The following is an 18,428-nucleotide window of genomic DNA, read 5'->3' on the forward strand; positions in this document are numbered from 1 at the left end:
CATCCCCAGATTCCGATGTAAAGTTTGATGCTTCATTAGTTGCATATAACACCCAGCTCTGCACTGTAATCTATTGACCTAGCATTTGGAAGCTCCGCCTTAAGGATAGATAGACTTCAGCGGTGTGTAAACACTCTGAATGTTTTATTTTTGTGTTTATATATATTTTTCTTAAGAAAGAGTTATAACTTTCATTAGATTCTCAAAGGGGTCTGTGAACCCAGAAAGGTTAAGAATTAATGATTTGAATTGTGGAACTAAAGCCAAATGAATGGCATAACTTATTGTTTGCTTTTAGTGTGAATTTTTTCCTTTCGATTACAAAGTTATGCATATGTTTGTTATACAAAATTCAAACATTATAGGTAGAGGTAATGTAGAAAATGAAGTATGCTATATCATATTCCTGGTTAATTTCCACCAATTTGGTATACATGTATTTGGTATAAATATTTTTTTCTTACATGTATTAACATTTTCCTTCCTATTCTTTCTCCAGAATTTTACTTACAAAGGTATTACAATATATATACACAATTATGCATTTTCTCAATTCTACTTCAGTACTTGTTGAAATACCTCATTCTTCTTAACACGATATTTTATGTATCTACCGTAATTTGGTTAACCTTTATTACTGAACACATGAGCTGTTTCTACCTTTTTTTGCCTTGCAAGCTGGGCCATAATGAACATCCCTGTAGATATAGTCTTGAAAATTTAGGAGTAATTCTGTATAATAAATTCCTAGAAATAGAAATGTTAGACTGGGGTATGAAAACTTATTAAGGTTTTTTTTAAATTAAGGTTTTAATTTCAGTGTAGTTAACATATGGTGTTTTATTAGTTTCAGATGTACAAAATAATGGTTTAACACTTCTGTACAACACCCAGCGCTCATCACAAGTGCACTCCTAATCCCCCATCACCTGTTTAACCCATCCCTTTACCCACCTTCCCTCTGGTAGCCATCAGTCAGTGTGTTCTCTATAGTTAGGAGTCTTTTCTTGGTTTGTCTCTTTTTCTTTTTTTAAATTTCCTTTGCTCTTTTGCTTTCGAGCACTTAAAATTTTAATAGGTGATGCTAAAGCATCACCAAAAACTGGATCTATTTACACTTACATGTATGTGATAGGAGAAATTTCTGAATGTGCTTTCCAACAACGAATTAGTAAAGTGAATCTTCCCCAGTCCTCAAGATGAAAAAGTTTTTTTGTATTATCAAAATTTTCAAACATAGACAAATGTAAAGACAAGAGAGCATTGAACCTCCATATACCCATCACCGGATTCAACGTATATCAAGATTTTTGCCACATTTGCTTCATTTGTCCTTTTTCTCTTTTCCTGAAGTATTTTGAAGGAAATTCTAAACATTGTTATCTCACCCTGACATGCTTAGGTGTTTATCTTTAAAAATGCAAATATTTCCTTTTAAAAAATTTTTAAGTTTTAGTACAGAAAATTTCACACATATATAAAAGCAGTGCACATGCTGAATCCAACCACTGTGATCTTTTATTAGGGAAAAAACTCCTTCAATGACGTTTTTAATTTAAAGACCAATTAAAACTACATTCTTTTGACTTGGTGCCTTAAAAGTCTGAAGGGAATACTTTATTGGCTTTGATATTGGCCCACATTCTATTTAATGTTCATTACATAGTGAAACCCCCTGTATCCATCTCCCAGTTTTAACAATTAACAACTCATAGTTGGTCTTGGTATACTCCTACCTATTACAGTTTAGCCCACCAGATTATTTTGAAGCAAGTCCCATACATTATAGCATTTCATTTGTAAGTATTTATATAGCCATATCTAAAAGATAAGGCTTCATTTTTCAGTGATAAATATAACGCTGCTACCATCATACCTACACAAAATAATTCCTTAATATCATAAAATACCCATGAACATTCTTACATAACCACAATGCCATCATCCCACCTAATAAAATTATCTAATGAACTATTACCCAGTTCATAATTAGATTTCCCTGGTTGTCTAAAAAAAATACCTTTTTAAAGTTGGTTTTTTACAGTCTGTTTACACATTATATTTATTGGGTCTTTTAAGCTTTTTTAAACCTAGAATGGTCCTTCTACCTCCTTTTTCCTCTTGCCACTGACAAGTTACAGAAATTGAGTCTGTTGTCCTATGTCCATGATTAGTCTGTTTGCTTTTTTGTGTTTTTAACTTTTTCCTTTAGCTCCTATACTTCTTATAAATGGAAGTGAGCTCTCGAGACTTGGTGTTAAATTCAGCATGTTTGGTAAGAACACTTCCTAAATGGTGCTGTGTGCTTTACAAATATCACAATGTCTGATTTTTTTTTTTTTTTTTACTTCTCATTATACTAAGGTTGATAAGGATGTGACCGTCTGATCTCAAGTGGAAAAGTTGCCCATAAACCTTTCTCTAAAGCCATCACAAAATGCTCATTTTCTAGTTACTCATTATTTATTTAATTTAATTTAATTTTTAAATTTAATTTAATTTTTAAAATTCTGATGGGCTCTCTGTTGCTTTAGGGAATTCTTTGTTATATTTGAAAGCTTGCTTTCTTTCCTCCTTTTCTTTCTTCCTTTCTTTTCCTTCCTTCCTTCCTTCCTTCCTTCCTTCCTTCCTTTTCTTTCTTTCTCTTTCTTTCTTTCTTTCTTTCTTTCTTTCTTTCTTTCTTTCTCTTTTTCTTTCTCTTCTTTTCTTTTCTTTTCTTTTCTTTTCTTTCTTAAGATTTTATTTATTTATTTGATAGAGTGTGCACAAGCAGGGGGAGCGGCAAAGGGACAGGGAGAAGCAGACTCCCGACTGACCAGGACCCTGGGATCATGACCTGAGTCAAAGGCAGACGCTTAACTGACTGAGCTACACAGTCACCCTTCATTTTTTATTTTAATGAAGTTTATTGCTTTGGTTATTAGATAACTTGAGCATCTTTTCATATGTTTATTGGCCATTCAGCAGTTTTTTGGTGACTTGTTCATGACCTTGGCTGATTTTTCTATTGATATTTTTTTTCTTTTTCATATCCATTTTCAAGTGTTCACTATCAAAGATATTAATCTTTTATGTTTTACCTCTTGTAAATATTTTTTTCAATTTATAATTGTGTTCTGTATAGAAGCTTGATTTATGTAGTCGATTTTTATCTTAACATTTATGGATTTTGGTTTAAAGTTTTACTTACTTAATACTTTCTATACTTTGAGGTAATGGAGGGGAATAGTTTATTTTTTCCTGGTAACTTTTTTCACTTTTGATGTGTATGGAATATATTTTGTATATGGTGTAAGATAAGAATAAAACTTTCTTCCTGCATAGAAATAATCAATTGTCCTAAAGCAATTAATTGAAAGTCTTCTTCCTACCACATTGAATTGATATGCCATACTTATGATACTAAATTCACAAATATACATAGTTTCTTTCTAGACTCCATTGTGGTCTCCTGATGATATTGTATTACTACAGATTTTTAATTATAATAGCTTTGTACTACATTTTAAGGTGTGAGTCACTGTCAATAATCATTTTTTTTCCTGAGTTTTACTGATTTTTTTTCACACATATGCTCTTCCATTGAAACTTCAGAATTAGTTTGTGATTAGTCTCATTGTGATTTAACTGTAATAGCATTAAGCTTGGTGGAACTGACTTTTAAAAAAATAAAATTGGTTTTTCCATTTGAGAATAGAGTTTTTCTCTATTCAGATCTTCTGTGTTTTTTAGCTAAGATAGTTTCTGCACTCTTCCTAATAAGTTTGTTTCTGGGCATTTTATGTTTAGTGTGGTTATTTTATATAGCCACGAAATATCCTATTTGTGATTGTTTGGATTGTGACTACTGAATAGTTCGCTTCACTTTTGTTCAAGTATACCAGTCATACTTTAAGTATAAACAAGGTTAAAGGAATGCATATATTTATGTGTACTATACAGACTTTTCAAATAAGCTTTATTTCTGTCACTTACATATTCATTAAGTTAGAAATAGTTAAGGAATAGAAAATGTGAATTCTTAGGAAATGACCAACTTCTATTCAATGGTTTATAAAGGGTGCAAGTAATAAAGTAATGTGTGAAAGTAATAAATTGCATTAAAAATATTAAATCCTGTAATGAGATTTTCTTTTTGTATTCTAGTTGGGACCTAAGTAGTATGGTCTTTTATTAGGAGGAAATCCTCCTCAGCCACATATTTTATTTAAAGACTGATTAAAACGATATCCTTTTAACTTGGTACCTTAAGAATTGTGGAGGAGTAATAAATAAGCTTTGATAATGGTCTGCAATCTATTTATGGGTATTGTATATAGAGGTAATATGTTCCTGGCAGATTAGACATCACTGTTAATTTTTTTTTCTTTTTCATATTACAGGTTTTGCAAAAGGCATCAAATTAAATCAAGTTCGAATATTCCCTGTGTCCCCAAAGACTTATTGATGATGTCTGAATTTGTTCTTCCAAGATTTATTTTTTGTCTTATTCAGTACTTAAGAGAAGGCTATAATGAACCAGGTATGTTTCATCTACTTTTTGTTAGTATTCTTTTTAAGTTCCCAGTTAACAGAGTTTAGCATTAATAACAAGGTGAATTTTTTCAGTTATCATTTTTTTGCTTAACATGTTTTATGAGACGACTATGAAATACAGGAACTAAATAAAAACATTCTTTTGTATACGTCAATTATATAACCTCATAGATACCTTGTAGTGGCACAGTTTGGGACTTTCTGCTCCTGGGATCATAGATGCTTAGGATTAAACTTACTTGGCCATTTGCTGATAAGGAAATAATCATTTTATGGGGTTAAAGTGACTTTATTTACAGTTATATTATGATAGAACAGAATTAAGAAGTTGTGGAAATGTGTGAATTTAACTTAAGAGTTTTAGGAGATAAACTACTATTTCACCATCTCTCTCTCTCTTTTTTTTTTTTGTATATGTCTCTATATTTTTATTCCTCTCCATGTGTAACAACTTGTGAGAGAGTCAAATTGCTCACTCCCATATTACAGGTAGGAGGTATGGGGTTAAACATCATAATATTATTGAAAAGAAAAAGAAACATGCAAATTATAGATATTCTTCTTGCCTTTTGAGATTTATTCACAATCTTGATTAATATACTTTAGTTAAATATTTTGGATTTAGATATTATCTGTTAAAGTTGTTAGTCTGACATTGTGAATTACAGATACCAATTAGTATGGTATGAAACAAATTTATTAATTTTTTATGATCTTTTACCTTTCTGATGATATTTGTATTTTTATCATTTAAAGGACTGCATCTTGAATTACTCTTATAGGTTTCAAATTATTTACTATAAATAATCTTAAATCCAGTTTGAAACCTTGGCACACATATTTATCTACCCTCATCATTGAAGTGTGAAGAAAGCTAAAGCATCTTCATCATTTTTAAAAGTACCATGTTATTCTCATTGTGAGCACTTATTTCTACATTTTAAGCAAAATATGCAGTCCTTTGTTAACAACTTCCACTCCTCTCAGAGTATATGTCTTAAAATACAGGAAGAAATATTATTTTGATTCAGCTCCAAACAACTCTCTCTTTGGAATGAAGGAAGTAGAGACCAGCTGGGTTATTGAACTTGCCCTTGTGGTATTTCTCATATACTAGTTAACAGAGTTTTTGGAAATTTACATTTTGTATTATAAGTGTCCTATTTTAGAAGGACAGTAAGTAGAAATCATTTATTGAGAACCTTAAAACTTACAATTATTTTGATCAGAGAGTAATTCATACAAAGGTTTATTAGGTTTGTTTTTTTCTTCCGGGACATTTAGCAGTTATAATAGATAGATGACATAGGTATATAGCTTTGATAATTATGTTACCATTATCTGAAAATACAAAGGAATGAATGGAAGCACTTGTCTTAAGATGAGTGTCATGAGCTTAATCATGAAATTTTCCTTTTTTATTACCACTTATGTTCAACATTCATTTCTTCTTTCTGTGCAGGAAAAATTACTACATTACTTTGTGTAGAGATCACTGTTTAAAATTAAAGAAAGGACTTGAAATCATTTAATCTGAGATAATAGAAGCTCAGAGATTTTGTTGTTTGACAGATGCCTTGAGTTCCGTTTCTCATTTCACCCTACAATCCTCAGATGAATGTCAGAGCTCATCTAGAGCCCTAGCAAATGAAGAACAAATGTTAATTAAATATTTGTTATGTTACTACATAAGTCACTGCGGAGGACATAAAGATGAATAATGTACGGAATTAGTTATCCACTGAGAAAGTTAAGGTTTTTTTGGTTTGGGTCCCAGGAATCAGAGTTATCTAGAATTTCATTTACAGATCATCTGTGAACTGGGTTGTGAGTTCCGTGGGGATAGGAACTAGGTCTTACTCAGTTTTGCTTCCCAGTGCCTGTCATGTGGTAGATGCTGAATAAATGTTGAATTAAATTGATGTCCCCTTTCCTGGGCACACAGGCCCCCTATTGGCTCCCTTATGTGCATCCTTTTAGCTAATTATGTCTGAACTCTCAATCTCATTTTTCATTTCTTCAGGACCTCAGTTTCTCTGAAAAGTCTTTTTTTTCCCTCTTAAATATTCTTTTTCAGTTGCTGTACAAGTTTCTTCTCTCTTCCTCCAGTTCTACTAGGCATATCTTTTCTGGTATTTAAAAGCTCTTTTAGAAAAAACATTTATGTTTATGAAAACCATTATTTTTCATTTTAGTTGCTTTGACCTCCAACTAACATGAGTCTATATTTTTAGAATATGATAGAGGATGGGTTATTTGCTACACAGGTTAAATTTAATGCTGACATAATTTTGTTCTAATATTCTTACACTACTCTCAATATTATTTGATTTCTGTCTTGTTTTATTTTAGGAAGTGATCTGAACTTTTTCTTAAAAACTGTCTAATTTTGAAATGATGTTGTATTTACATTTATATATCTGGAAATATAGGATCCTCAAATTGAATGCTGTTTAACCAAATTAAGTGCTTAATACCTTAAGAAGTCATCTCTTTTCTTCATCTACTTTTTCTCAGAGGATTGAATTCCTGAGCAAGTCTACCCTAGGCTGGGTGCTAGGTAGATAACTACCTTCGTCTTCTTCTTCCTTTTTTTTTTTTTTTTGAAAGATTTTATTTATTTATTTGAGAGTAAGTGAATGAGAGAACATGAGCAGGGTGGAGGGGCAGGGGTAGAGGGACAAGTGGACTCCTCACTGAGCAGGGAGTCGGACGCGGGGCTCAATCCCAGGACTCTGGGATCATGACCTGAGCTGCAGGCAGATGCTTAACTGACTGAGCCACCCAGGCACCCCAATGCCAGCCTTCTAAATAGAGTTCTTATATTAATTTTTTGATTATAAAATACCATTACCCAAGTTGCTGTAATTTTAAAAGAATAAAATATTGTTATTTTTAGCAAAATATTTTAAAGGAGGTTAATTATATGTTTTTTCAGCAGCTGATGTACCATCAGAAAAAGACCTTAACAAAGTCCTTCAGCTTTTGGAACCTCAAATTTCCTTTTTAGAAGATCTAACTAAAATGGGAGGAGCAATGCGGTCTGTTCTTACTCAGGTTTTGACAAACCAACAAAACTACAAAGATCTGACTTCTGGTATGTAAAATATTAGAATAGAAGAAAGTTAAAATTTACTTATATCACTGTAATCATAAGAAACTGTGTATTTTCAAACTTAAATGTAAAATGTAGATTTTTTCCATAGAATGCTGAAGGTGAATGTTACTAAAAGTACTTCTTATTTTATGGATGAAAAAACTGACTCCCAGAAAAATTAAATGACCAGTTCAAGGCCTCACACCTAACTTATTTTGGAGTTAGCACTAGAATCCAGGTCTCCTCTAAGTTTTGGTGTGACATATTCATGATCTTACTCCACCTCCCCTTCCCCAAACAGTAACAAAACTGCTTCTGTGTCTTCATTTTTGGTATTTTATACTTTTGGGTTGTATGGCATAAGATTTTATAATAATGTAGGATTTAAGTTACAAAATTTGGAATTGTTGAGTATGTTTGTATATGATATACTGATATAAAATACTTTAGTTTAAAATTCTTCAGGTTAGCTCAATTTTATAGTACAACAAGTGTTTTAAATAGCATTATTTTTGCTGGCTCCTGAACAACATATTTTGAAAATTGAAGTTTATGTTTTCTTTAGAGTGGTGAAATTTTCATGTGTATTGTGAACCATATGTTATTCAGAGATAGTCTTATCTCACATTTCTTCAGCAGATATTTATTAAGCACCTACTGTGTGCTTGGTTTTGGGCTAGGTACTAGAGTTTGGGGTAGGGAATGCAAGTAGTAAACCAGGTAATCCTGTCCCTGCCCTTATAAAGCTTAAGGTCTAGTGAGTGAGATGGCGTTAATACAACTCCCAAACCAAAAAAATTGTGTAATTTATAAACTTGTAAATGATATGAAAAGGTAGGGCAAGAATTTATAAAACGGAGATTTGATTTCACTGATGGGGAAGATGGGGGAAGCTTCACTGAGGGAGTGATATTTAAAGTAAAACCTAATGGTTGGGAGAAAGTCATTTAACATCTTGAGGGAAACAAACTGAGGGTTTCAGAGGGGAAGGGGTTGGTGGGATGGGATAACAGGGTGATGGGTATTAAGGAGGGCACATGCTGTGATGAGCACTGGGTGTTATATGTAACTAATGAATCACTGAACACGACATTGAAGACTAATAATGTACTATACAGTGGCTGACTGAACATAACTATAATAAAAAAGTCCTTTAGCTAGAGGGTGAGGGGAGTTGGGTGGCAATGGGATGGGGTTATATTCAAGGTATAAGACTTCTGCTTTTAACTGCTGGGCTAGCCCATATGTCATAAACAACATAAAGCTGGAAAAAATGTGAGGCAGCTGTTACCAGGCACTGGACAGAAGGCAATACAAGACTATAAATCTTTGAGAGAAAAGAAAAGCATGAGATGAACTCCACGATTGCTCTGAATCTCTGTCTAGGGATAACGTCCTGACTGCAGTGCAACAAGCTGGCATTGAAGCAGTGTGGTGGCCCACCTGAGCTAAGGAGGTGGAGATCACAGTTTAGGACAGCTGCAACAGTTGGAAACTGGAATCTTTGGGGTAGAATACCAAGAGGTAGTGGGCAGATGTATGGGGGACCCCTGAAAGTGCTTGGCCAAAGACTGAGATACACGTGTATAGGGTGAGACTGCCTCAGGCCTATTAGAGAGTGACTGCTATGGGGTTAAAAGCAGAATATAGATATAAGAGATTAAGCAGTTTTCAGAGACATTGGAGTTTCAGCCCAACCAGACTGGAGAAAACTTGTTAATACCACAGGCATCTAGTTGATTCAGAGTTTAGAGATTATTCCTGTCAATTTAGAGGGCCTTTTGAGAACCTTAGGGTTTCTACAGACCTGCCCTTATTTTTTTTATTTTTTATTTTTAGAGATGGGGGGATAGAGAGGGAGAATAAGGCAAGAGGGAAGGGCAGAGGGAGAGAGAGAGACAGAATCCCAAGCAGACTCCATGCCTAGTGTGGAGCCTGACATGGGGCTCAATCCCACAATCCTGAGATCATGACCTGAGCCGAAATCAAGAGCTGGATGCCTAACCAACTGAGCCACCCAGGTGCCCCTATAGACCTGCCCTTTACAAACCTTTACCAAACGTTTGCAAGTTTTTAGTTGATCAGGCTGTTAATTGAACGGTCTTCTAGAATTAAAATTAATACTCTTCACAGGAAGATAATAGAATCCAGAATCTTCTATAATGTGTCATTAGAATGTCCAGCATACAATAAAAACTACTAAACATGCAGGAAAATAAGAAATTATGCCCTATAACCACGAGATAGGGCTGTCAATAGAAATTGACCTTGAAATGGGCCAGATGTTGTATTTAGCAGATAAAGACATTAAAGCAACTATTATAGGGGCACCTGGGTGGCTCAGTTGGTTAAATGTCCGGCTCTTGATTTTGGCTCAGGTCACGATCTTAGGATTGTGTGATTGATCCCCGTGTTGGGCTCCATGCTGGGCATGGAGCATGCTTAAGATTCTCTTTCTCCCTCTCCCTCTGTCCAGCCCCCACTCTTCCTTTCTAAAAAAAATAAATAAATAAAATTATAAAAAGCAACTGTTCAAGAAATTAAAGGAAGATCTGTTCAAATAATTAAAAGTAAATACTGATGTTAATGAGTGAAGAGATAAAGAATCTTATCAAAGAAATACAAACAATAAAGGAAATTCTAGAACTGAAAATTAGCATTGAGTGCAATAATTAAATTGAAAAAAATTTACTGGATGGGCTTAGCAATGGATTGGAGAGGGTAGAAGAAAGACTTAATGAATTTGAAGACAGGTAATAGGTTATTCAATCTGGGGGTGCCTGGGTGGCTCAGTTGGTTAAGCGTCTGCCTTCGGCTCAGGTTATGTTCCTAGAGTCCTGGGATTGAGCCCCGCATTGGGCTCCATGCTCAGCGGGGAGTCTCCTTCTCCCTCTGCCCCTCACCCTGCTTCTGCTGTCTCTCTCTCTCTCAAATAAATAAGTAAAATCTTTAAAAAAAATAGATTATTCAATCTAAAGAACAGAGAGAAAATATAACAGAGCCTTAGGGACCTGTTAGAGAGAATCAGATGATCTAACATGCCTGTAATTAGAATCCCAGGAGGACAAGAGAGTATGAATGTGGCAGAAAAGAAACGTTCGAAAAAATCATCACTAAAATTCCCCAAATTGGATGAAAAACATTGACTTATAGATGTAAGGTGCTTAACGAACCCCAAGCAAGATAAATATAAAGAATATCAGTCACAACTAGACACCTCCTAGATTCCATGTTGAAATACTTATGGGTGAGAGTGAGCTTACTTTTTAAAAAGGGACTAAGAAAAGGTGTAGCATTGAAATGAAATGAGTGTGGGGTGTTAGTGGCACAAATAAGGTTACCACGTTAGGCTAGATCCATGGCTCTCATGGGCCATGTGATATTTTATATCTTATCCTGAATGTATTGGAAAGTCATGGAAATATTTTAAGAGTGACATGATCAGATATGTGTTTTAAAAAGATGACTTGCTATTTTGCCAAAGATAAATTGGAAGGGACAAGAACAGAAAAACTCAATGCAGCCTGGGATAAAGATGATGGTAGCTTGTGTTTTAATTTTGGTGACAAAACTAATGAAAGATCAAATTATACCTGGTGGTCTGTTTGTTATTTCTTCAAACCTTATTTAGAAACTCAACTGTTGTGAAAGAATGCAAGTTGTTCTTAATCATCGTAAGAATGTTTACCTTAGGAATGATTTATGGTATTGTCTTCCTTTATTTCTACAATTTCTTTTAAATTATTTCTTGAAATAAAAAAAAACACAACAGAAATTCTTGGCTGACTTTTAGTGATGGAAATCACATTAAATTTTGGTTCAGAACTTTAAACTTTATAGTCTACTGTTGCTTATTCACTGGCTAGCCATGTTTTTAAGCCTCCATTTCTTTAATTTTTTTTTTAAAGATTTTGTTAGAGATAGTGAGAGAGCATAAGCAGGGGAAAGGGGGAGGGGCAGAGGGAGAGGGAGAAACAGGCTCCCCACTGAGCAGGGAGCCCCATACAGGGCTTGATCCCAGTACTGTGGGATCACGACCTGAGCCGAAGGCAGATGCTTAACTGACTGAGCCACCCAGCTGCTCCTCCATTTCTTTACTTTTAAAAATGGTAATTACAGGGGTGCCTGGGTGGCTCAGTCAGTTAAGTGTCCAACTCTTGATTTTGGCTCAGGTTATGATCTCAGGGTCGTGAGATTGAGCCCTGTGTCGGGCTCTGTGCTGGGTGTGCAGCCTGCTTAAGATTCTTTCTCTCCCTCTGCCCCTACCCCTCCTCTTAAAAAAATGATTATTATACATTCATTTTTCTTAGGCTTATTGTAAGGGTTGGTAAAACATATTTTGTTATTTGAAAAGTATTACAAATTTCATCTATCATGATTGAGATAAATACTTGGCTTTTATTATTCAGAAGACATGTAGCTGTTTCTTATATAGGATGCTTAGAAGGTCTTTATTCTTTATAAATTAAGTGTAATTTTTTTAAAACTAAGTGTAACTGTTTTAATATTGGACTTGAATTGAAGGGTGGATATATTCCTTACTGTTTAGTAAGTGCTAGAGTGTTGTTGTTGTTTTAAACTAGCCCAGAGAGACAGATATTTAAAAAACAAACTGTTCTTTTGCAATTATTAGGCTAGCAAAGAGACGAAATACAGAAACGGTCAACAAATATTAAAGAAGTTCACTTATATATTTTTATAATCAGAGAGCTTGAAACAATTTAAGATACGTAATTTGCCTAGGAGGTATCAAATGCCATGGTAATTTGGCTTTCAGGCAGGATAATTTTTTACTTTTAAAGAATTCTCAAAATAAATGATAAAGTTTCTTTTACTATCATTCCATTCTCCATAAATATATTCAAAAACAAAACAAAAATTGGCGATAATTAGTAAGCTGCAATGCTAAAGGGAAAGTTCTAGGATTGTGTAATTCTAGAACCTAAGCTTTTCAATATTTTTTGGAATAAATTAGTTTTTACTGATACTTCCATAGAAATTATACTTTTAATTCTTTAAATATGATGGAAAAAGTTTGATAAAGCAGGAATTAAGGGTAATCTCAGTTATCATATTTGAAAATTCCACTCAGGCATTATTTTGTCCAGGAAGCCTTCCCTAAGTATTTTGCTTTGTGTGAGTCTAGCTGCACTGTATTATGAGAGCATAGATTGTCAAACCGAATGGTGGAAGTCTGCTACCCAGTTGTCACTTACCGTATTATTTACCTTTCTCTACCATGAGTTTTCAAGTTCCTTGATGGCAGAAAACATACCGTCATTAATCTTGGCATCTCTTGTGACTTGCATATAATCTCTGGCATATTTTAGATATTCAGTTACCTAGCAGATTTTATTATTCATTATAAACATGCTCTGCAGTATTGTCTGAAACTGTTTTATATTCATTCTAGGGTTCTCCTGCCATTAGAATATTTAGCTATTTTATATATGTGTATATATATATATTGAATACTGAGATTGCTTTATTTATATTTTGAATGGAATATTTTTTCTGATTTTAAATTTGTTTTAAATATTAGGTCTTGGAGAAAATGCTTGTGCAAAGAAAAGTCATGAAAAGTACCTTATAGCTTTGAAGAGCTCTGGACTTACCTATCCTGAGGATAAACTTGTATACGGTGTACAGGAGCCATCAGCTGGCACTAGCACTCTGGCAGTTCAAGGTTTGTCTATTTAATTGGAACAGTGATAACTTTTCTATATTAAAAAGTCCCTCAAACTTGACTTATTACTGAAGAACTTTAAATAATGTGTCATTCTTTTTAAGGAAAGTAGTAAAAATGTAGAAGCAAGAAAGAACAGATTGGCCAAAGGAGAGAATGCATTTTTCTTAAATGGAATTTGGTTAGTTTATTAAGGTTCTATTTCTAACTCATGAAAAACATTGCTCTTTAGGGGTAGCCCAAAATTTTAGTATCTCAGTATTTTAATAAACCATGGTTTAAAACTAAGAAGGAAGAGATCCTTCTGGAACACCATTTGTTTTTTTTTTTTTTTTTTTATAAGGACACTAGTCATATTGGATTAGGGCCCCCTTTATTTTTTATTTATTTATTTATTTTTTATTTTTTTTATTATATTATGTTAATCACCATACAGTACATCCCCGGATTCCGATGTAAAGTTTGATGCTTCATTAGTTGTGTATAACACCCAGTGCACCATGCAATACGTGCCCTCCTTACTACCCATCACCAGTCTATCCCATTCCCCCACCCCCCTCCCCTCTGAAGTCTTCAGTTTGTTTCTCATAGTCCATAGTCTCTCATGTTTCATTCCCCCTTCTGATTACCCCCCTTTTCTTTATCCCTTTCTTCCCCTACCGATCATCCTAGTTCTTATGTTCCATAGATGAGAGAAATCATATGATAATTGTCTTTCTCTGCTTGACTTATTTCACTTAGCATTATCTCCTCCAGTGCCGTCCATGTTGCAGCAAATGTTGAGAATTCGTTCTTTCTGATAGCTGAGTAATATTCCATTGTATATATGGACCACAGCTTCTTAATCCAGTCATCTGTTGAAGGGCATCTCGGCTCCTTCCATGATTTGGCTATTGTGGACAATGCAGCTATGAACATTGGGGTGCATATGGCCCTTCTCTTTACTACGTCTGTATCTTTGGGGTAAACACCCAGTAGTGCAATGGCTGGGTCATAGGGTAGTTCAATTTTTAACTTTTTAAGGGACCTCCACACTGTTTTCCAGAGTGGCTGTACCAACTTGCATTCCCACCAACAATGTAGGAGGGATCCCCTTTCTCCACATCCTCTCCAACAATTGTTGTTTCTTGCCTTGTCTATCTTTGCCATTCTAACTGGGCGTAAGGTGGTATCTCAGTGTGGTTTTGATTTGGATTTCCCTGATGGCTAATGATTTTGAACATTTTTTCATGTGGAACACCATTTGTGATGATTAAATGTGGATTTTCACTAGAGATTTCCTTTGAATTATAAATCTATTAGGCCCAAATTTATTAAAGATAAACGTTGAACTCTGCCAAGATATCTGTTAGAATGAGTTGTCTTAAGGTAATAAAACTTGGCTTTTTGTTTATGTCTCAGAATAATTTAAAAGTAAGGCAATATATAACAGTTATGAAGGAAGCTTTTTTTCCTTTCCAAAGGTTTTGCAGGTGCAGCAGGAACATTTGGACAACTTGATTCTTCAGATGAGGTGAGAGTTAAAACTTTTTGAAAATAGAATTTAAAAAGGTTTAGAACTATACAGATTTGTGGATATTGTCTAGTTTAAATTCCTCATTTTGTAGACAAGGACGCTGAAGCCTAGATGGAATAAGTTAGCCAAGATTGCAGTTACCAGATTTTTACTTCTTCTTTCTAATTGACCTCTTTCTTCACAGTTTAGAAATGGGAGATAGAAAGAGACAGAGATCTTTCCTAGGAAGCTATCCCCAAATTGACCCGAATTGTCATATATACAATGAAGTTGTTTTGAAAAATTTAGCTAAGTCTGGAACAATGTATTAAAAGAATATAAAGAGTAACTGCTTTTGTAATCTCATAATAAATTACACCTCATATGTTGTACCTAATTTAAAAAAGAAATAGACTTTCAGTTTGAAATTTCAATTTTTATAATATTTATTAACCAAATAGTAGTGTTTATTAAATATTTCTGATAAATCCTTTATAGCACTTCTATATTTTATTAGTGTACAATTTATAAGGGAGAATTGCTTGTTTACAAATACTTGTATATAATCTTGATGCTTATGAAATGTAAATTTCATATTTTTTTGTTTAATGATTAAAAATTTAAAAACCAAGTTGTGTCACATTTAGGCGTACTTTTTTAATGTAACTTTTTTCTTTGAAAACCCATTTTGATTTGATAGTATCACATGAACTAAGCAAAACATCCTTTTTTTGAAAATATGATTTCTGTTACTGATGTCTTGTAATTGATTTAATGCCTTATAATTTAAACTTCCTAGTACTATTTTTCCCCTTTAAAAAAGCTCCCACAAAATGCAACATTTTCTGAAGCCTCTTTTTGGGCAAACATTTTTTAAGAGTTTTCAACAAATTGGAGAGGAAGTTTCATATGCTGTTTACAAGTTTGACTCTGGAATTAGAGTGCCTGGGTTTGACACTGGCTCCTATACCAATTAATAGTGTGATTTTGGGCAAGTGTCTTAACTTCTCCACACCTAAATTTCCTCTTCTGTAAAATGGAAGTAATAATAAAAATATTATTGCCTGGGGTTATTGTGATGATTGAATGAGCTCATATATGAAGGCACTTAGAGCAGTAGTGCCTGGCATATTATAAACGCTAAATATGTGTCTTAAATAAAATAAAATCATTTAAAAAATTAAATTATTTAAAATCATTTAAAAATACTGTAAATGGTTAGCTAAAACTTTTGTTTTTTTTTAACTTCAAAGAGTTATAAACAATGTTGCTATAATGACAAGTGGGAAAAACTGGTATTTAAAATAGACTTTCAAAAAAAACAGACTTTAAAAAATACGTATAAACATTATCCATTATTTCAACTAAAATAGTATTAATTCCAGTTTGAAACTAGGGGAGGGGAGTGATGGAGGTAAGAATACTAATTCTTCATATGTCAAAGAAGGAAGGATTAAATAAAATAGACCTGTGGTTTTATTTTTTTAAGATTTATGTATTTATTTTAGAGAGGGAGAGAGTGCACATGTACAAGCATACAAGAATTAGTGGGGGGGGTTAGGGAGGGGCAGAGAATCCTCAAGCAGACTCCCTGCTGAGTTTGGAGCCTGATGTGGGGCTTGATCCCAGGACCCCGAGATCATGACCTGAGCAGAAATCAAGAGCTGCACACTTAACTGAGCCACCTGGGTGCCCCTAAACATTTTTTTAAAAAAAGATTTTATTTATTTATTTTGAGAGAGAGAGAGAGCAGGTGGAGGGGCGGAGGGAGAGAGAGAATCTCAAGCAGACTCCACACCAAGCACTGAGCCTGACCCGGGGATTGATCTCATGACCGTGAGCTGAAATCAAGAGTCGAATGCTTAACTGACAGAGTCACCCAGGCATCCCTAGACACATGGTTTTTAATAACTTATTCTGCTTTATTATTTCTTTTTTTTTAAGACAGGGAGAGAAAGAGCGAGTGAGCTGGGGGGACGGGAGTAGAGGGAGAGGAAGAAAGAATCTTACCCAGGCCCCACACCCAGTGCAGAGCCCAATGCAGGGCTTGATCTCACAACCCTGAGATCATGACCTGAGCCAAAATCAAGAGTGGGTCACTTAACTGATTGAGCCACCCAGGCGCCCCTATTCTGCTTTCTTTAAGGGCATTTTGTGGGGAGGCAGAATGGCCTCTCAAAAGGGGAGATCTGGGAATACTTAGAAATTGAGTATGAGTGGGTGCATGAGCACATTTTTGTTTAAAGCCAGCCAGACAGGAAAGGAGCCTTGTATCTATTGTCAGTGGTAACTTTAGAAAATGATTTCATAATGAAATGGTTTAGTGATGTTACAGGACATTTTTAAAAGATAATCTAAACATCTTGATGTTCTCTAGAGCAATAAAAATCTATTGTTATGCTTGTGTATATGGTAGGTTAAAACCTTCATATTATTTTAGTTTACGTAGCATTATGCATCTAATAGCTGTGATAACAGTTCTACTTTATTTTCATGAATTGAATCTGATTTCTGGGCATGTAGAAAGCTGATCTTCAACATAGATACTTTCTCCTCTGTCTAGGAAAGAACTAACAGTCATTTTTGTCTTGACGTAAACTCTCCAGATTACCTTTTAAATTGCCATGGATTTTATGGTAGGGTGCTAGAAGGAAATCTGTTAAAAAAAAAAGTTTTTATTTATTTATTTAGAGAGTGTACAGGTGGGGAGGGGACAGAGGGAGTGGGAGAGAGAATTTCGAGCAGACAGTGCTGAGTGCAGAGCCTGATGTGGGGTTTGATCTCATGACCCTGAGCTTATGACCTGAGCTGAAACTGAGAGTTGGACACTTAAGTGACTGAAGCACTCAAGTACTCCTAAAAGGAAATCCTTTTGTGTGTGTTTTTTGGGAGAGAAGTAATTTCTGTATGGATTTCAGAGGATTTGAAATATGGCTTTTCTTTGTTCATTACCATTGCTTCTAATTTGTCCTTCTTAGGTTTTTTCTTCTGTTCCTTCTGTTCATTCCTCTTGGATTCTTTGTTTCAGCATCTTTTGTGTATGTTTTATATAATAATTTGTTTCTTAATTGTGATTATGTCCCAGTGTGACTATCATCTTAAAAACTTCTTGATGGTGAGAAGTTCAAAATACTTCATCTATCCTCAAAATACATAATTTTTTGAGAGTAGCTGAGAATTATTGTTAGAACATGTGATACATGTTTAACTTAAATATTTAAAAGTAGCTTAGACCTTTAATTTTTATTTATTTATTTATTTATTATTTTTTTTTAAAAAGATTTTATTTATTTATTTGACAGAGAGAGACAGCCAGCGAGAGAGGGAACACAAGCAGGGGGAGTGGGAGAGGAAAGCAGGCTCCTAGGGAAGGAGCCTGATAGGCTCGATCCCAGGACACTGGGATCACGATCTGAGCTGAAGGCAGACGCTTAACGACTCTCTGTTTTATAATTAAAAATTTAATCTATTTAAAAGTACTTTTTATAGTTTATATATTATATTTTCTTTCTTTCTTTTTTTTTTTTTAAAGATTTTATTTATTTATTTGACAGAGATAGAGACAGCCAGCGAGAGGGGGAACACAAGCACAGGGAGTGGGAGAGGAAGAAGCA

The 18,428-nt window shown here is 34.2% G+C and overlaps 1 protein-coding gene across 6 annotated transcripts in view; it reads left to right on the plus strand.

The window, feature by feature from the left end:
* UBR3 (ubiquitin protein ligase E3 component n-recognin 3) overlaps positions 1-18,428 on the plus strand; it is a 238,463-nt gene that overhangs the window by 28,914 nt on the left and 191,121 nt on the right. For 4 of the 6 annotated variants that reach the window (XM_034654712.1, XM_034654714.1, XM_034654715.1 and 1 more), the window contains exons 2-5: positions 4,383-4,522; positions 7,475-7,633; positions 13,176-13,319; positions 14,783-14,832. In XM_034654712.1, the coding sequence (XP_034510603.1) occupies positions 4,383-4,522; positions 7,475-7,633; positions 13,176-13,319; positions 14,783-14,832 (493 nt within the window). The remainder of the gene's footprint in view (positions 1-4,382; positions 4,523-7,474; positions 7,634-13,175; positions 13,320-14,782; positions 14,833-18,428) is intronic. The other 2 variants (XM_034654713.1, XM_034654718.1) reach the window with 1 other exon arrangement.

This window comes from Ailuropoda melanoleuca, chromosome 2 (genome assembly GCF_002007445.2).
Source record: "Ailuropoda melanoleuca isolate Jingjing chromosome 2, ASM200744v2, whole genome shotgun sequence".
NCBI classification, from domain to species: Eukaryota; Metazoa; Chordata; class Mammalia; order Carnivora; family Ursidae; genus Ailuropoda; species Ailuropoda melanoleuca.